This window comes from Diaphorina citri, unplaced genomic scaffold, assembly GCF_000475195.1.
Source record: "Diaphorina citri unplaced genomic scaffold, Diaci psyllid genome assembly version 1.1 scaffold533, whole genome shotgun sequence".
In the NCBI taxonomy this organism is placed as follows: domain Eukaryota; kingdom Metazoa; phylum Arthropoda; class Insecta; order Hemiptera; family Psyllidae; genus Diaphorina; species Diaphorina citri.
The window spans coordinates 95,323-115,847 of NW_007377967.1; the positions used below are offsets into that span (position 1 = coordinate 95,323).

The 20,525-nt window shown below is 42.1% G+C and overlaps 2 protein-coding genes and 1 long non-coding RNA gene across 3 annotated transcripts; 1 reads left to right on the forward strand and 2 right to left on the reverse strand.

The window, feature by feature from the left end:
* Positions 1 to 72: 72 nt before the first annotated feature.
* Positions 73 to 19,898, reverse strand: LOC103509826 (gamma-hordein-3-like). Its single transcript, XM_008474459.3, has 5 exons — positions 19,496 to 19,898; positions 14,317 to 14,485; positions 8,227 to 8,291; positions 7,360 to 7,767; positions 73 to 498 (listed from the first exon to the last, which is right to left on the reverse strand). The coding sequence occupies exons 1-4, from the start codon at positions 19,583 to 19,585 to the stop codon at positions 7,384 to 7,386; spliced, it is 708 nt and encodes a 235-aa protein (XP_008472681.2). The 5' UTR covers positions 19,586 to 19,898; the 3' UTR covers positions 73 to 498; positions 7,360 to 7,383.
* LOC103509825 (gamma-hordein-3-like) lies at positions 523 to 1,240 on the reverse strand. The gene is made up of 2 exons (XM_008474458.1): positions 1,211 to 1,240; positions 523 to 906 (listed from the first exon to the last, which is right to left on the reverse strand). Exons 1-2 carry the CDS (start codon positions 1,238 to 1,240, stop codon positions 523 to 525), a joined length of 414 nt encoding a protein of 137 aa, XP_008472680.1.
* Positions 9,413 to 19,065, forward strand: LOC113467716. The gene is made up of 2 exons (XR_003391686.1): positions 9,413 to 9,585; positions 18,903 to 19,065. It is a non-coding gene; the product is annotated as an uncharacterized LOC113467716 (long non-coding RNA).
* Positions 19,899 to 20,525: the final 627 nt, after the last annotated feature.

The following is a 20,525-nucleotide window of genomic DNA, read 5'->3' on the forward strand; positions in this document are numbered from 1 at the left end:
CTCACAACTCTAAACAAAGAAAAGATCATCTTTCTGTAATCAACACTATTCCAAATAACAACATACCGCAAGTACGCTTACGGACCATGTTGGTTCCAAAAACAACTAGCTTTTATTTTAAGTATACCAATAACCAATAACATTAGTAAGCCGAAGTAATTTTTAAGGGGGAATTACCTACTTTAGGTACTAACATACTGCGTGTAGGTAGAAGGTTGAGGAGCAATTAAAGTAACAGGTAAAAGATTTAAAACAAAACTCAAGATTACCTGAATGAACGGTAATATTTTGAGTTAGCCGACATTTTTCATGATTACGTATTTTACATACTTAACCTTTTAGTTTTTACGTGTTTATCAACAGACTGCTAAACTGCTATGATCTAAATCCCACCTCCATCACCCAAAAGCCATTATTAAAACCTTCAAATATACGAGACCTTGTTTAAGCTGGTGGGGTAAAGGGACTTAGGTATTCTATTCTATTCTACTAAGAGAAATTAATCTCATTAACCCTCTCTTATCAACCACTGTTCATAGCAGCCAATACGCGTCCCAGAAGGGATGGACCGTAAGCTAGTTGTAAAGGCTGCTGCATGACCGGATAGGTTAGTCCGCTTTGGAGGGCCATTGGTTGTTGTTGCGGGTAGTTCATACTATTCTGCGGGGCCATTGGTTGTTGTTGAGGGTAGTTCATGCTATTCTGCGGTGCCATTGGTTGTAGTTGCTGCTGCTGTTGTTGCGGATTGGTATTTCCGTTTTGGTTAGCCGGTTGCTGGTACATGGGCTGTTGAAGGGCCGCTTGCTGCTGCTGTTGCATGGCCGTAACAGCAGCCGCTGCCAGGGGGAATCTACTCATTGTCATAGCTTTCCACAAGGGAACCATTTGGACCTGAGCAGCTTGTGCCTGAAAGTGGGAAAGGATAAACAATTTCATTCTCATTTTGATGGTGGCGGGGGTTTGTGAGATTAAATCCGGATACCCAAGCGGTACGCGGGCGAAAAAAGGTTGAGAACCGCTATTGTAGAGCTATCTTTGGGCTCCAACATTCAAACATATAACACCTGATTACATACAAATCACCAGCATTGTTTACCGCCTGTCAAAATAATCAAAATATTGATTTCGTTCGACCTAATCAATGATGTGTTAGCACTTCGCCAGCCTAGTTAGCAGGCACACCTACCTTGTAAGCGCTAGGTTCGCTTACAAGTGTTCGCTTCCCGCTAGGAGCAAACATTATCCTAGACACTCTAGACAGGTATGGTTCGTTCTCGGAATCGGAACGGCTGGCTTTCTTCTATCTTGTTCTTCTCTCTCTCTTTTTCTCTCTCCAAGCTTTCATCATCCCGAAAGCGAAGAGAGAGAGAGAGAGAGAGAGAGAGAGAGAGAGAGAGAGAGAGAGAGAGAGAGAGAGAGAGACGGGATAGAAGAAAGTCAGTCAGTTCCAAAGACAAACCTTATCTGTTTAGGATTAAATCCGTCCCGGGCGGGAATCGAACCCGCGACTTACAAGACAGACGTGATGACTCCAAAGTACTATGTTATCCGTCTGTTTTACGATTAGTTAGTTCGATTTTATTGAAATTTTTAGAGGTCTGTACCTAGTAGGTACCTATTAGGTTCGGCCTTTCACTATAATCTTGAGAAGGTTTCTACAAAATTCGTTTTATGTTGCTAAGTGGAGTGGGCATGTCCAGTATACAAATAAATAAAATTAATAAAATGGTGAGCACATTCCCCCCCTTAGCGAAGGACGGATCAACTTAAAAAAAAAAAAATTTAAGAAGGTAGGAGTTTTAAAAAATTATATAATCTCGAAAATTTTCTAAAAATTAATTTTATTCTTATTTCCAACCCGTATGGTATATTCACCTACGTCACGTCACGCCAACTTTTTCACAACACAAACCACATTCCCTCACATATGGCACAAAAGGCGATTTGCTTTGTTGGTTAGTTAGATAAAAAGTTATAAAAGTGCACTAAATACTTCGGTAACACACGTTCGGTCCTCAAGCTTTGGACTCTAGAATCAGACTGAATGAGTGTCTGGTACTCCGATGGTCTCTGGTTCGTAATCCTTGAGCTAGAACGGAGCTCTAAGTCTATCTACCTTGTGTTGGAGTAAGCCATGTGTGTCTAATTCCGTACCATAAGATCCTCTCTGGTATTATTATGGGAGGAATTTCGAATCTTGAGAGTTAACTTTGCGCGGAGGGCACTTTCAAAGTGCCCCCCGTCTAGTCAGTTATTGTTATTACGGTAAATCGATAAATAAGTCAGACATCAAGTAAGTAACTACCTAGAGATTTTTTTTTTTTAAAAATAAATTCCTTGGATTTTTTTCTCTCCTAGGAGGGTTTTCTAGGAGACAAGAAAAGCGAGGAGATTTTCCTTATTCAATACATGAATATCTGAGAGCAAAAAGCTCTATGCTCTTTGCTCTCTGCTGCACTCTATTTTTAACCTTAGAAAGGTAAGCATAGGTATGCCTTAGAACCTACCTAGAGATTTTTTTTTTTAAATAAATTCCTTGGATTTTTTTCTCTCCTAGGAGGGTTTTCCAGGAGACAAGAAATTACACCAGGGAGTATCTGAGAGCAAAAAGCTCTATGCTCTTTGCTCTCTGCTGCACTCTATTTTTAACCTTAGAAAGGTAAGCATAGGTATGCCTTAGAATAAATCTCCTAGTTTACTGCCAGCGTGCCAGCCTAGTTAGCTTGCTTTGGTAGCGTGTCTGCCCTCTGCCCTGTAAGCGCTAGGCCGCGGGTTCGATTGCCGCCCGGGAGGGATTTTATCCTAATGGGATAATGTTCGTCCTCGGAACGGCTGGCTTTTTCCTATCTTGTCTTCCTTCTCTCTTCGATTTCGGACGATAAGACCTTGGGAGTTACAGTTCCCTCTGTCAACCTCTTTCTCGCCTAGTTTACTGATGGTAGGGCCAGTACCATCTGGACTCTCAAGCAATGAATGCACACCGTTAGTGCTATCCCCCCTTCTCATCATCTCGGATTTTATCCTGAGGGGATAATGTCCGTTCCAGGAACGGCTGGGTTTTTCCTGTCCTGTCTTCCTTCTCTCTTCGATTTCGGGACGATAAGACCTTAGCAGTTACAGTTCCCTCTGTCAACCTCTTTCCCTCCTAGTTTACTGATGGTAGGGCCAGTACCATCTGGACTCTCAAGCAATGAATGCACACCGTTAGTGCTATCCCCCCTTCTCATCATCTTCGGATCATTACTATTTATGTAATCCTAATACCTATAATAGTTATACCTCTCACTCAGAGCATCTCCGGTGATGCACTTTGTATATAAAGTTCACCTTTTACTCGACAGAGAATCTGAAGATGACTTACGTGTTTCAGGTCAGTTTGAGGCAATGGTCACAATCTAAGGGTAATGTTACACCAAGCGCGCATTTGTAAACGTTTGCAAACAATGCGCGCTTGGTGTAACATTACCTGAAAAACCGACAGCAGCCGGATCAACTCCGCGCACACACGAACGCCGTTTGCAAGCCAATGTTTGTGGAAAAATGATTGCAAACGATGCGCGCTTACATTACCCGTCGATTAGAACAACGGAGGTCATATCGTCCCGAATTCGAAGAGGGAAGAAGGCCAGGATAGAAGGAAGAGTTTATAGAATAGAGGATATAGTCCGAAATGGTGGAAATCAAACGGGAATGTTTAAATGTCCAAAATTCTATAGGTATAACTGCTAAGGTCTTCCAGTGACGGGGGTTCCATCCACCATTCGGTGACAAAATATCCGCTTCCTCACATTAACCTCGACCATGTTCAGTGAGGCCGGGAAAAGCTCAGTTTGAGGCAATGGTCACAATCTAAGGGTAATGTTACACCAAGCGCGCATTTGCAAACGTTTGCAAACAATGCGCGCTTGGTGTAACATTACCTGAAAAACCGACAGCCGCCGGATCAACTCCGTGCACACACGAACGCTGTGTGCAAGCCAATGTTTGTGGAAAAATGATTGCAAACGATGCGCGCTTGGTGTAACATTACCCTAAGACTTTTTTTAGATTCGATAGATGTCGGTACCGTCGATAGAACAACGGAGGTCATATCGTCCCGAATTCGAAGAGGGAAGAAGGCCAGGATAGGAGAAAGAGTTTATAGGATAGACTCTATCCTATAGAGGATATAGTCCGAACTGGTGGAAATCAAACGGGAATGTTTTTTTTTTTATGAGGTTTGACAGAGGGAACTGTAACTGCTATGGTCTTATCGTCCCGAAATCCAAGAGAGAAGGAAGACAGGATAGGAGGTTCCGAGGACGAACATTATCCCATCAGGATAAAATCCGCCCTGGGAATCGAACCCGCGGCCTAAAAAAAAATTCGGTTTTAACGTGCTATTGTCGGTAGCTTAGAATATAATATCTAAACTATCTGAAGATCTGGAATGTGTGATGGTTTCATTCCATTGCCACGTATAGGTAGTTAGATAGATAGATAGCAATGGTAGCATGTTCTGGATTGGAGACATGAAAAATGTCTTCAGGCAAATGAGAAATACATTAAGACACATAGCTGCATATCATACTCCTAATGTGTTTATTCTGAATGGTAGTGTTTCAACCTAGAATGTCTAGGTAGTATGTACATTGTTTGTATTGTTCCAAGGTCAGATACCTACCTTGACTTCGGATACCTTCTCTACTTTAAAATATTTCAACAGGTTACTTTCTGGTGTTCTCGTGTTGACCCAGCATCTAAATGGGAAGTGTTGTGTCTCTTCTTGCCCATCTGATGAGAGGCATACTACGGGATGGGCATGCTACGACACAGGCCACAAGCGCCTAATGTAGCAGTTGTTCCATTGCTACGAAATAAAAACGGCGGTGGAACACTCATCTTTTTAAAAAAACAAGATTGCCGAGATGGTTACCATACCAACCACGCGCAACGTTGCTCCTCAGTGATCCATTGGGAAATTCGGTTTCAACATGCTATCGTCGGTAGCTTAGAATATAAAATCTGAACTATCTGAAGATCTGGAATGTGTGATGGTTTCATTTAATTGCCACGTATAGGTAGTTAGATAGCAATGGTAGCATGTTCTGGATTGGAGACATGAAAAATGTCTTTAGGCAATGAGAAATACATTATAAGACACATAGCTGCATATCATACTCCTAATGTGTTTATTCTGAATGGTAATGTTCCAACCTAGAATGTCTAGGTAGTATGTACATTGTTTGTATTGTTCCAAGGTCAGATACCTACCTTGACTTCGGATACCTTCTCTACTTTAGCCAGCAGCCCAAGATTGCCGAGATGTGGTTACCTATCAGAATACCAGCCACGCGCAACGTTGCTTCTCAGTGATCCATTGGGAAATTCGGTTTCAACGTGCTATCGTCCATAGCTTAGAACAGTGGTTCTCAAACTGTGCTCCGCGGCCAAAAAATTTGAGAACCACTGGCTTAGAATATAATATCTGAACTATCTGAAGATCTGGAATGTGTGATGGTTTCATTCCATTGCCACGTATAGGTAGTTGGATAGCAATGGTAGCATGTTCTGGATTGGAGACATGAAAAATGTCTTTAGGCAATGAGAAATACATTAAGACACATAGCTGCATATCATACTCCTAATGTGTTTATTCTGAATGGTAGTGTTCCAACCTAGAATGTCTAGGTAGTATGTACATTGTTTGTATTGTTCCAAGGTCAGATACCTACCTTGACTTCAGATACCTTCTCTACTTTAAGGCCAGCCACTCACTATCAGCGAGACCTGACAGGTAAACCTCATCAGGTCCACCTGTCAGATCTACCTGATAGTGTGTGTGTTCATCAGGTATAAGGTAGGCCTGACAGGCGGACCTGATCAGATGTAGGTACTTGGCAGGTCTACCTGATAGTGAGTGGCTAGCCTCTCTACTTTAAGGCCAGCCACTCACTATCAGCGAGACCTGACAGGTAAACCTCATCAGGTCTTCTTGTCAGATCTACCTGATAGTGTGTATGCTCATCAGGTAGACTTGACAGACGGACCTTTTCAGCCGTACCTGCCAGGTCTACCTGATAGTGCGAGTGTTCATCAGGTATAAGGTAGGCCTGACAGGCGGACCTGATCAGATGTAGGTACTTGGCAGGTCTACCTGATAGTGAGTGGCTGGCCTAAGTGCTATCCAAGCATTCAACATCCGACTGTGTAGTTTATAGAGTTTGGTACATGGGTGGCATCTACTAATTGGTACCTAAATTGGTACACTCGACATGAATTTATCTGAGCGAACGGTAGTGCGCCAGGCCCAGGCTGAGTGCACCCCGAACTCCAAGCTCAGGTACGAAAAAACTTCGACCCTGCCGGGAATCGAACCCGGAACTTCTTGCGTGCAAGCCTAGTGTGATATCCACTCGGCCACGGAAGTCCGTACAAAGAAGCAATGCTGCCATTGGTCGCTACTCATAAGCGGTAACTCGAGTGTCCTCACAACTCTAAACAAAGAAAAGATCATCTTTCTGTAATCAACGATACACACGACATTCATTATTGTATCTGAGCGCACGGTAGTGCGCCAGACCAAGGTTGAGTGCACCCCGAACTTCAAGCTCAGAGACGAAAAAACTTCGACCCTGCCGGAAATCGAACCCGGAACTTCGGGCGTGCAAGCCTAGTGTGATACCCACTCGGCCACCGAAGTCCGTACAAAGAAACAATGCTGCCATTGGTCGCTACTCATAAGCGGTAACTCGAGTGTCCTCACAACTCTAAACAAAGAAAAGATCATCTTTCTGTAATCAACACTATTCCAAATAACAACATACCGCAAGTACGTTTACGGACCATGTTGGTTCCAAAAACAACTAACTTTTATTTTAAGTACCAATAACCAATAGCGTTAGTAAGCCGAAGTAATTTTTAAGGGGGAATTACCTACTTTAGGTACTAACATATACTGCGTGTAGGTAGAAGGTTGAGGAGCAATTAAAGTAACAGTTAAAAGATTTAAAACAAAACTCAAGATGACCTGAATGAACGGTAATATTTTGAGTTAGCCGATATTTTTCATGATTACGTATTTTACATACCTAACCTTTTAGTTTTTACGTGTTTATCAACAGACTGCTAAACTGCTATGATCTAAATCCCACCTCCATCACCCAAAAGCCATTATTAAGTCAACAGACTGCTAAACTGCTATGCTCCAAATCCCACACCTCCATCACCCAAAAGCCATTATTAAAACCTTCAAATATACGAGACCTTGTTTAAGCTGATGGGGTAAAGGTAAACGGACTTATTAACTCATCAAATATACGAGACCTTGTTTAAGCTGGTGGGTTAAAGGGACTTAGGTATTCTATTCTACTAAGAGAAATTAATCTCATTAACCCTCTCTTATCAACCACTGTTCATAGCAGCCAATACGCGTCCCAGAAGGGATGGACCGTAAGCTAGTTGTAAAGGCTGCTGCATGACCGGATAGGTTAGTCCGCTTTGGAGGGCCATTGGTTGTTGTTGCGGGTAGTTCATACTATTCTGCGGGGCCATTGGTTGTTGTTGAGGGTAGTTCATGCTATTCTGCGGTGCCATTGGTTGTAGTTGCTGCTGCTGTTGTTGCGGATTGGTATTTCCGTTTTGGTTAGCCGGTTGCTGGTACATGGGCTGTTGAAGGGCCGCTTGCTGCTGCTGTTGCATGGCCGTAACAGCAGCCGCTGCCAGGGGGAATCTACTCATTGTCATAGCTTTCCACAAGGGAACCATTTGGACCTGAGCAGCTTGTGCCTGAAAGTGGGAAAGGATAAACAATTTCATTTAGATAGCGCCAATTTTTGGGAGGTAAAGATCATTTATTCCCCCGGGCCTCTCTAAAGGTTTGTCCAAACATAGTCGATCGACGCGACGAGGTGAAATTATGTTGTCGAGGCAGTGTGGACGGTTCAGTCGAAATCTATCGACGGCGGGTCGACTATGTGTGGACACACCTTAACTCAATGTTGAACACACCCACAAAATAAATATACCTACAACAACTATCAAGAGACAGGCTGAATCAGGGGAAATTCTTTCTGTAGAAAAATAGGTTTTGAAATGTGAGGTGGAGTGATTAGAAATACAGTCCCCTCGTAATGGACTCAGGCTCTCATCATATCCTTTTCCATTCTACCAAAACTTATTTTTCTCTTTGGATCCCTTCAGATATGTACATATATCAGTGGCTATGAGTTCAATTCATTGACTTACATTGGTGTTCAGTCCGCTGTTTTGAGGGTACACTGGTTGTTGGGGATTGGTCGCTGGTTGTTGACCTGGCTGCTGGGGAAAGCTTCCTAATTGTTGGGCGCCCATCCTCTCTCTCTCTCTTTCTCTCTCCAAGCTTTCATCATCCCGAAAGCGGAGAGAGAGAGAGAGAGAGAGAGAGAGACGGGATAGAAGAAAGTCAGTTCCAAAGACATACCTTATCTGTTTAGGATAAAATCCGTCCCGGGTGGGAATCGAACCCGCGACTTACAAGACAGACGTGATGACTCCAAAGTACCTACTACCTATGTTGTCCGTCTGTTTTACGATTAGTTAGTTCGATTCTACAAAATTCGTTTTTTGTTGCTAAGTGGAGTGTGCAAGTTCAATATATACAAATAAATTAATAAAATGTGAGCACATCCCCCCCCTTAGCGAAGGACGTACGGATCAACTTAAAAAAAAAAAAAAAAAGGCAGCGCGACATCGCTAAAAAAGGAAACGCGTTCGTGTGAACGGTGCCTTGAAATGTTGATAAGAAAATGGTGGCGGGAAAATTCAAATTTTTAAATTACAAAAAACTGAGAGCTGAGAGAGACGCAGAGACGGAACTAGTGATGGGACTCGAGTGAGATTTTTCAACTCGATTATTTTCTACTCGATTATTTTCCAACTCGAGTTGCAACTCGAGTGGAAATTACGTAGAGTAGAATAGCGTAGAAGAGCTGGCAACTGAAAACCATGAAGAGCCCATTTTCGGATTCTAAATACCGTAAATGCAGAAGAGCCTAATAAACAATTTTTACTATTTTCTCCTAAAATTTTGTAGACAATGTTGGTGAGTATATGTATTATCTTGCTGATGTTAATGTCTTACCTAAGTAATTTTGTAGTTTCAAAGTGCAGAACTGTAGATCATCTTTGAACGATACTTAGTAGGTCGTAGTAAACCTCACCGTTAGATATGAGGGGCAAGAAAGTCTAACAACTTACATTAATCCCTTGAGGAAGTGTATTCATGCCTTGTTGAGGAACCTGATTAACAGGAAGTGGGTGTTGTGATGGTGAAGGGAATTGCTGCTGTTGTAATTGTGAGGGGAATTGCTGCTGTTGTAGTTGTGAGGGGAACTGCTGCTGTTGTAGTTGTGAAGGGAATTGCTGCTGTTGTAGTTGTGAAGGGAATTCGGAACCAGTGGACCAGTGGGAATAGGAAAATGTCCTTAATTTAATTTTATTCAATCCTACGTGCTGTTTACTTGCTTTGTCATAGAAACAATGTATTGTTTTATTCACGCCCATATAAAATGAACCTTATTGTACTTCTTCAATAAATAATATAATTTCATAACAATACATAGACAGGTCTACCTACCATTGTGGTTTTTACCTTTGTTATCACTTTACTGATAAGGAAGCACTGATAAAGGAAAATCAGTACTGTCATAATGCCTTGTTGAGGAACCTGATTAACAGGAAGTGGCTGTTGTGATGGTGAAGGGAATTGCTGCTGTTGTAGTTGTGAGGGGAACTGCTGCTGTTGTAGTTGTGAAGGGAATTGCTGCTGTTGTAGTTGTGAAGGGATTTGCTGCTGTTGTAATTGTGAGGGGAATTGCTGCTGTTGTAATTGTGAAGGGAATTGCTGCTGTTGTAATTGTGAGGGGAATTGCTGCTGTTGTAGTTGTGAAGGGAATTGCTGCTGTTGTAGTTGTGAGGGGAATTGTTGCTGTTTTGGTTCTGAGGGGAATTGTTGCTGTTGTACTTGTGGGGCGAACTGTTGTGGATTTTGTACATTCAGGTTCTGAGGGCTGACGAGATTTGGAACTATTCTGTCAGCTGTGAATGAGGGTCCAGCTTGTCGAGGACTGTTAGAAGGTTGTTGCTGCTGTGGTGATAGTGAAGGAAACTGCGGCTGTTGGGTTTGTGAAGGGAATTGTTGTGGACTTTGGGCATTCTGATTTTGAGCTAATAAATAATATAATTTCATAACAATACATAGACAGGTCTACCTACTACCATTGTGGTTTTTACCTTTGTTATCACTTTACTGATAAGGAAGCACTGATAAAGGAAAATCAGTACTGTCATCCTCAATTTCTCTGTTAGGTGGCATTTGGTTGTTAGCTATGGGTGGAGTTCCTTGAGGGGGGAACTGTTGTGGATTGTGAACATTCTGATTTTGAAAGTTGTTAGGAGGATTATTCATAGGTTGTTGGGCCTGTTGTGATGGGAACTGCTGTGGATTTTGATTTGAAGGGTATGGTCTTTGTGGTGTCATTCCAGGGTTACTATTTGGAGACATCATAATTTGTCCTGATTGAGGGTGATTAGTAGGAGGTTTTTGGGAATTCTGAACATTCTGATTTTGAAGGTTATTAGGAGAGGGACGTTAGGTGGCATTTGGTTGTTAGCTATGGGTGGAGTTCCTTGAGGGGGGAATTGTTGTGGATTGTGAACATTCTGATTTTGAAAGTTGTTAGGAGGATTATTAATAGGTTGTTGGGCCTGTTGTGATGGGAACTGCTGTGGATTTTGATTTGTAGGGTATGGTCTTTGTGGTGTCATTCCAGGGTTACTATTTGGAGGCATCATAATTTGTCCTGATTGAGGGTGATTAGTAGGAGGTTTTTGGGAATTCTGAACATTCTGATTTTGAAGGTTATTAGGAGAGGGATTCATATGTTGTTGTGACTGTTGTGATGGGAATTGCTGTGGATTTTGATTTGGAGTGTTAGGGCCTTGTGGTCTTATTCCAGGGTTAGTTGGCGGAGGTATCACAGATTGACCCGATTGAACATTACCGGGAGGTTGCTGTTGAGGATTTCGCACATTCTGATTCTGAAGGGTGTTAGGTGACATTTGGTTGGTACCTACGGGTGGGGTTCCTTGTGGATTCTGGAAATTCTGGTTTTGAAAATTATTAGGAGGATTCATAGGTTGCTGTGCCTGTTGTCGTTGTGGTGGCATTACAAGGTTAGTTGCTGTAGGTTGCTTAGACTGACCTGATGGAGGACTACCGGAAGGTTGCTGTTGAGGATTTCGGTCATGCTGATTCTGAAGGTTGTTAGGTGGCATTTGGTTGTTACCTAAGTTTGAGTTTTCTTGCGGGGAGAACTGTTGGGGATTCTGAGCATTCTGGTTTTGAAGGTTCGTTGGAGGGGTATTCATATGTTGTTGTGCCTTTTGTGATGGGAATTGCTGTGGATTTTGATTTGAAGGGTTTGATCGTTGTGGTGGCATTCCAGGGTTACCATTCGGAACCATCATACTTTGACCTGATGGAGGATGATTAGTAGGAGGTTGTGGCTGTTGTGGATTGTGAGTATTCTGGTTTTGAAAGCTGTTAGGAAGAGGGTTCATAGGTTGTGCTTGTTGTGATGGGACTTGCTGCGGATTTTGATTTGGAGGGTTAGGGCGTTGTGGTGGTATTCCAGGGTTTCTATTTGGAGGCATCATATTTTGACCTGATTGAGGATGATTAGGAGATTGTGGATTCTGATCATTTTGATTTTGAGGGCTACTAGGAGATTGTTGTTCTGGATTTCGGACATTCTGGCTTTGACCACTCGAGTTTGGTGTCATTCTGTCATTATTTGGTGATATTTGACTCTGGGGAGGGTAGTTTTCTGGTGTCTGCTGTTGTTGTAGTGATTTTGGTGGAATTTGTTGTGCGTTCTGTGGCTCTTTACCAGGTCTGTTGTTGAGGTCTTGTTGGTTGAAAATGTCGCGAGTGTTCGGTTTTCCTTTGAGTGGACTTTGTGTGTCTGGCATGTCATCCTGAGATAACAGAAGTAAGATTATTAGTGAAAGTGTAAGAATTGCCTCGTTATTTGTTTGTTAAAAAATTTGCATAATAATCTATGTAGCTTATTACACACCTACGAACCTACTACCAAATATCTAAATTGTCCAAATTGCAAAATGGTAATAATAAATAATAATCTATGTAGCTTATTACACACCTACGAACCTACAACCTACTACCAAATATCTAAATTGTCCAAATGTAAAATAATAGTCATTAGGTACAAAATTTAAAGAGCGAGGTAGAGCTCCGCCCCACCAAGTCAAGAAAGTTTGACCGTAATAGGTAGGTAGTTGAATACTTACATTTGCCTGTGACACTCCATTCCGAGGGAAAACTGCCAATATTACAACAGCGACCACCAGGAGCCTTTGTGAAGCAAAACTACGCGCCATATTGAAATCCAGAAATTAATCAGAAAGGAAGATTTGAGTACCAAGTATTGGTATTTCTTGTGGGAAGGTAAAATGTACCTCCAAAGCGGATCTCAATCAGTGAGCCAATTCAGGAGAGGTGAAAAGCGCGATTTTTGGAGTCAAATTACGCACGTAGTCACTTTATCTCAGAATAACAACATGTAGGTAGATATACCTACGTAAATTCTACGTCTATTAGACGATTTTTTTTAGGGTAACCTATTTTGACACCGCGGCTGTAGGTACCTATCGATCAAATTCTTTCCACTGTACCTGAGCGAGTGCGTCGAGGGCCCGATTTGAAGGGCATAATGTAGACCTATCTATGTATTAGATCATATCGTAGAGCATCGGTTCTCAATCGGGGGTTCGAGTACCCCTGGGGGTACGCAAGAAACCCTCCGGGGCTACGCAAAAAAAAAAAAATAGGCGCCCAGTGGATTCCTGTTTGCCATGCACTGGTTTCTGGCGGCCAAAGCTGGACAGTATGTTTGGAGGTATTAGGCCCGCACTGAAAACTGTATAAGACACAGGGCTAGGCTAGGCTTGGCTTGAAAAAAAAAATCAATTTTTTTTCAAGCCTGTGTATAACCTTAACCTGAAAGCAACGTCATTACTTTGCACTTTACATTTCCAAAAACTACACTGTCGTACAATGATTTACGTCTCATATCGTCCGTCGTAGAAAAAAGTGACTATAAGTATATTACTTATGATAAACATTGCTTTAGTGCATAACTTTAATTGGACTGCATTAAGCAGAGAAGAACCGTCCATAAGATAATTCCACTTATGGATGGGTCGTTTCCATTTATGTATTAGATTCACACTTTTTACGTACCTAAGCAACAAAAGTAGCGCATGTATAGTAATGGTACACATCAATCTAGGTATGGGTACGTAACTACGTACTCATTTTGATGGTGGCGGGGGTTCGTGAGATTAAATCCGGATACCCAAGCCGTACGCGGGCGAAAAAAGGTTGAGAACCGCTATTGTAGAGCTATCTTTGGGCTCCAACAATCAAACATATAACACCTGATCACATACAAATCACCAGCAATGTTTACCGCCTGTCAAAATAATCAAAATATTGATTTCCTTCGACCTAATCAATGATGTGTTAGCATTTCGCCAGCCTAGTTAGCAGGCACACCTACCTTGTAAGCGCTAGGTCGCGTGTTCGCTTCCCGCTAGGGGCAAACATTATCCTAGATAGGTACCTATGGTTCGTTCTCGGAATCGGAACGGCTGGCTTTCTTCTGTCTTGTTCTTCTCTCTCTCTCTTTTTTTTTCTCTCTCTCTCTCTTTCTCTCTCCAAGCTTTCATCATCCCGAAAGCGGAGAGAGAGAGAGAGAGAGAGAGAGAGACGGGATCAATTTCATTTAGATAGCGCCAATTTTTGGGAGTTAAAGATCATTTATTCCCCCGGGCCTCTCTAAAGGTGTGTCCAAACATAGTCGATCGACGCGACGAGGTGAAATTATGTTGTCGAGGCAGTGTGGACGGTTCAGTCGAAATCTATCGACGGCGGGTCGACTATGTGTGGACACACCTTAACTCAATGTTGAACACACCCACAAAATAAATATACCTACAACAACTATCAAGAGACAGGCTGAATCAAGGGAAATTCTTTCTGTAGAAAAATAGGTTTTGAAATGTGAGGTGGAGTGATTAGAAATACAGTCCCCTCGTAATGGACTCAGGCTCTCATCATATCCTTTTCCATTCTACCAAAACTTATTTCTCTCTTTCGATCCCTTCAGATATGTAAATCAGTGGCTATCAGTTCAATTCATTGACTTACATTGGTGTTCAGTCCGCTGTTTTGAGGGTACACTGGTTGTTGGGGATTGGTCGCTGGTTGTTGACCTGGCTGCTGGGGAAAGCTTCCTAATTGTTGGGCGCCCATCACTGATCCCATTGGGGTAACACTGTTCGGTACAGTAGTCAGCAGTCCACTTGCAGCACCAAGAGAGTTAGACATGGGGGGTCTACCACTGTTGAGCACACTTGCAGGGTTTCCTCCAGCAGTAGGAGACTAGAAATGAAATGGCAAACTTACATAGGTGCTTTTTTACAAACGTCTGTTTTTGTTGTTAGAGGAGTTAGGGGGCCTACCACTGCCGCTGTTGGGTACACTTGGAGGATTTCCTGCTAGTGGCCAGTTTCCTCCAGCAGTAGGAGACTAGAAGTGAAATGGCAAACGTACATAGATAGGTGCTTTTTTACAAACGTCTGTTTTTGTGGTTAGAGTTAGAGCAGAATAGCGTAGAAAAGTTGGCAACTGAAGACCATGCAGAGCCCATTTTCCGTAAATGCAGAGGAGTCTAATAAACAATTTTTCCTATTGTTCTCCTAAAATTTTGTAGACAATGTTGGTGAGTATATTATCTTGCTGATGTTAATGTCTTACCTAAGTAATTTTGTAGTTTCAAAGTGGTAGAGTAGAATAGCGTAGAAGAGCTGGCAACTGAAAACCATGAAAAGCCCATTTTCGGATTCTAAATACCGTAAATGCAGAAGAGTCTAATAAACAATTTTTCCTATTTTCTCCTAAAATTTTGTAGACAATGTTGGTGAGTATATTATCTTGCTGATGTTAATGTCTTACCTAAGTAATTTTGTAGTTTCAAAGTGCAGAACTGTAGATCATCTTTGAACGATACTTAGTAGGTCGTAGTAAACCTCACCGTTAGATATGAGGGGCAAGAAAGTCTAACAACTTACATTAATCCCTTGAGGAAGTGTATTCATGCCTTGTTGAGGAACCTGATTAACAGGAAGTGGGTGTTGTGATGGTGAAGGGAATTGCTGCTGTTGTAATTGTGAGGGGAATTGCTGCTGTTGTAGTTGTGAGGGGAACTGCTGCTGTTGTAGTTGTGAAGGGAATTGCTGCTGTTGTAGTTGTGAAGGGAATTGTTGCTGTTTTAGTTCTGAGGGGAATTGCTGCTGTTGTAATTGTGGGGCGAACTGTTGTTGATTTTGTACATTCAGGTTCTGAGGGCTGACGAGATTTGGAACCATTCTGTTAGCTGTGAATGAGGGTCCAGCTTGTGGGGGACTGTTAGAAGGCTGTTGCTGCTGTGGTGATAGTGAAGGAAACTGCGGCTGTTGGGTTTGTGAAGGGAATTGTTGTGGACTTTGGGCATTCTGATTTTGAGGGATGATGGGGTGTGGTGGCATTTGATTGTTGGCTGTGAGTGGTTGGGTCCCACCTTGAGAAGGCGGATAGTTTGCTGGCTGTTGTACTAGTGAGGGGAACTGTGGTGTATTTTGACCATTCTGGTTGTTGGGATTTGGTGGCGTTCTGTTATTACCTACGGGCAGGGTTCCTTGGGGGGGATTCATAGGTTGTACTGTTGTACTAGTGAGGGGAACTGTGCTGTATTTTGACCATTCTGGTTGTTGGGATTTGGTGGCGTTCTGTTATTACCTACGGGCAGGGTTCCTTGGGGGGGATTCATAGGTTGTTGTGTCTGTTGCGATGGTGAAGGGTTTTGAAGGCCGTTAGAATTGGGTGCCATTCCGTTTTTACCAAAGAGCAAGTTTCCTAGGGAAGGAGTCATAGATTGTTGCGCCTGCTGTAAAGGAAACTCTGGTGGATTTTGGACATTCTGGTTTTGAAGGTTGTTTTGATTTGGTGGCAGTTGATTGTTACCTAAGGACTGTTAGAATTGGGTGCCATTCCGTTTTTACCAAAGAGCAAGTTTCCTAGGGAAGGAATTATAGGTTGTTGTGCCTGCTGTGAAGGAAACTGTGGTGGATTTTGGACATTCTGGTTTTGAAGGTTGTTTTGATTTGGTGGCAGTTGATTGTTACCTAAGGGCGGGGTTCTTTGAGGAGGATTCATGGCCTGTTGTGTCTGCTGTGATTGGAATGGCTGTGGATTTTGATTTGGAGGGTTAGGGCGTTGTGGTGGCATTCCAGGGTTAGTTGCTGGAGGTTGAACATTTTGAACTGATGGAGGATTACCGGAAGGTTGCTGTTGAGGATTTAGGACATTCTGATTCTGAAGGGCGTTAGGTGGTTTGGAATGGCTGTGGATTTTGATTTTGAGGGTTAGGGCGTTGTGGTGGCATTCCAGGGTTAGTTGCTGGAGGTTGAACATTTTGAACTGATGGAGGATTACCGGCAGGTTGCTGTTGAGGATTTCGGACATTCTGATTCTGAAGGGTGTTAGGTGGCATTTGGTTGTTAGCTATGGGTGGAGTTCCTTGAGGAGGGAACTGTTGTGGATTGTGAACATTCTGATTTTGAAGGTTGTTAGGAAAGAGATTCATATGTTGTTGTGATGGGACTTGCTGCGGATTTTGATTTGGAGTGTTAGGGCGTTGTTGTGTCATTCCAGGGTTACTAGCTGGAGGCATCATACTTTGACCTGATTGAGGGTAATTATTACGAGGTTGTGGCTCTTGGGGATTCTGAGCATTCTGGTTTTGAAGGTTGTTAGGAGAGGGGTTCATAGGTTGTTGTGATGGGTATTGCTGTGGATTTTGATTTGGAGTGTTAAGGCGTTGTGGTGTCATTGCAGGGTTACTATTTGGAGGCATGATATTTTGACCTGATGGAGGATGATTAGTAGGAGGTTGTGGCTGTTGTGGATTGTGAGTATTCTGGTTTTGAAAGCTGTTATAAAGAGGGTTCATAGGTTGTTGAGCTTGTTGTGATGGGAATTGCTGTGGATTTTGATTTGGAGTGTTTGGTCGTTGTGATGGCATGCCAGTATTGGTTGCTGGAGGCATCATATTTTGACCTAATTGAGGATGATTAATAGGAGATTGTGGCTGTTGTGGGTTCTGAACATTCTGGTTTTGAAGGTTACCAGGAGATTGTTGTTGTGGATTTCGGGCATTCTGGCTTTGAGGGCCATTGGGATTGGGTGACATTTTATTATTACCCATAGGCTGTGTTCCTTGGAAAGGACCCATAGATTGCGCTTGTTGCGTAGGCAACTGTTGTGGGTTTTGATTTGGAGGGTTACCATTCATTGGTGTCATTCCGGAATTAGCTGCTGGCGTCATATTTTGGTCAGAAGATTGTTGAGGTAGTGTACGGAAGTGCGGATTTTGTCCGCTAGTTGCAGCTTTGTTACCATTTGCTGGTGATGCTTCATTTCCACCCTGAGGAGGATGAGACTGTGGGTGGGATAGTTCATTCTGGTTTCGAAGGCCACTAGTGTTTGGTGTCATTCTGTCATTATTTGGTGATATTTGACTCTGGGGAGGGTAGTTTTCGGGTGTCTGCTGTTGTTGTAGTGATTTTGATGGAATTTGTTGTGCGTTCTGTGGCTCTTTACCAGGTCTGTTGTTGAGGTCTTGTTGGTTGAAAATGTCGCGAGTGTTCGGTTTTCCTTTGAGTGGACTTTGTGTGTCTGGCATGTCATCCTGAGATAACAGAAGTAAGATTATTAGTGAAAGTGTAAGAATTGCCTCGTTATTTGTTTGTTAAAAAATTTGCATAATAATCTATGTAGCTTATTACACACCTACGAACCTACTACCAAATATCTAAATTGTCCAAATGTAAAATAATAGTCATTAGGTACAAAAATTAAAGAGCGAGCTAGAGCTCCGCCCCACCAAGTCAAGGAAGTTTGACCGTAATACGAGTAAGTAGGTAGTTGAATACTTACATTTGCCTGTGACACTCCATTCCGAGGGAAAACTGCCAATATTACAACAGCGACCACCAGGAGCCTTTGTGAAGCAAAACTACGCACCATATTGAAATCCAGAAATCAATCAGAAAGGAAGATTTGAGTACCAAGTATTGGTATTTCTTGTGGAAAGGTAAAATGTACCTCCAAAGCGGATCAATCAGTGAGCCAATTCAGGAGAGGTGAAAACCGCGATTTTTGGAGTCAAATTACGCACGTAGTCACTTTATCTCAGAATAACAACATGTAGGTAGATCTATACCTACGTAAATTCTACGTCTATTAGACGATTTTTTTTTTTTAGGGTATCCTATTTTGACACCGCGGCTGTAGGTACCTATCGATCAAATTCTTTCCACTGTAGCTGAGCGAGTTCTGCTATCCTTCCTGTTTAACTGCCCTGCTATCCTCCCTGTTTAACTGCCCTGCTATCCTCCCTGTTTAACTGCCCTGAATTTCTCATTACACAACACAAGGACTACTATAATTTATATTGTCATGAACAAGATAACTGAAGCTCAAATTATAGAGACCCAAAGCTCACAGTTTATACAGCCTTACAGTGTGAAATTTGTTCAGGTAAGAATTGTTGTGTTTTGAATACGTTTTGGGTTTCACTGTTGAACTCTTTGAGGTATGGTTCAATTGATGATAAATCGGTAATTATGCAGAAGTCACATCCATGGAAAAGAAAAGCTCCTTTTTGTATTTAACCTAACCCTATAATAACACTAATCACTGCTTAACCTTATTGTATTTCTCCAATAAATAATATAATTTCATAACAATACACAGACAGGTCTACCTACCATTGTGGTTTTTACCTTTGTTATCACTTTACTGATAAGGAAGCACTGATAAAGGAAAATCAGTACTGTCATCCTCAATTTCTCATCACACAACACAAGGACTACTATATTGTCATGAACAAGATAACCGAAGCTCAAATTATAGAGACCCGAAGCTCGCAGTTTATACAGCCTTACAGTGTGAAATTTGTTCAGGTAAGAATTTTTGTGTTTTGAATACCTTTTGGGTTTCACTGTTGAACTCTTTGAGGTATGGTTCAATTGATGATAAATCGGTAATTATGCAGGAGTCACGTCCATGGTAAAGAAAAGCTCCTTTTTGTATTTAACCTAACCCTATAATAACACTAATCACTGCTCTAATTGTGAAAACTCCTTCTTGCGTTTAACCTTTTTTTTCAAAATGGTAATAATAAATAATAATCTATGTAGCTTAATACACACCTACGAACCTACTACCAAATATCTAAATTGTCCAAATGTAAATAGTCATTAGGTACAAAAATTAAAGAGCGAGCTAGAGCTCCACCCCACCAAGTCAAAAAAGTTTGACCGTAATATAAGTAGGTAGTTGAATACTTACATTTGCCTGTGACACTCCATTCCGAGGGAAAACTGCCAATATTACAACAGCGACCACCAGGAGCCTTTGTGAAGCAAAACTACGCACCATATTGAAATCCAGAAATCAATCAAAAAGGAAGATTTGAGTACGAAGTATTGGTATTTCTTGTGGAAAGGTAAAATGTACCTCCCAAGTGGATCAATCAGTGAGACAATTCAGGAGAGGTGAAAACCGCGATTTTTGGAGTCAAATTACGCACGTAGTCACTTTATCTCAGAACAATAACATGTAGGTAGATATAGCTACGTAAATACGTAAATTCTACGTCTATTAGACGATTTTTTAGGGTAATCTATTTTGACACCGCTGTAGGTACCTATCGATCAAATTCTTTCCACTGTAGCTGAGCGAGTGCGTCGAGGGCCCGATTTGAAGGGCATAATGTAGACCTATCTACATATTATAGCATATTGTAGAGCATCGATTCTCAACCGGGGGTACATGTACCCCTCGGGGTACGCAAGAGACCCTCCGGGGCTACGCAAAAAAAAGTTTGATGGCGGACAGAAACAACTTTTGAATTTTGACGACAGTACAGGTCAAAAAAAGTATGTAGGTACTAGATTTTGACTGAAGGTCTTGAAAAATTTATTTAGATAGCGCCAATTTTTGGGAGTTAAAGATCATTTATTCCCGCGGGCCTCTCAAAGGTGTGTCCAAACATAGTCGATCGACGTGACGAGGTGAATCTACTTATGTTGTCGAGGCAGTGTGGACGGTTCAGTCGAAATCTATCGACGGCGGGTCGACTATGTGTGGACACACCTTAACTCAATGTTGAAAGGTCTTGATTTTTTTTTTTTTTTTTCAAAAGGTACTGCTGAGTGAGTTTAGAACTCAGTATAGTAATGGTACACATCAATCCAGGTATGGGTACGTACTCATTATGATGGTGGCGGGAGTTTGTGAGATTAAATCCGGGTACCCAAGCGGTACGCGGGCGAAAAAAGGTTGAGAACCGCTATTGTAGACCTATCTATAAGCTCCA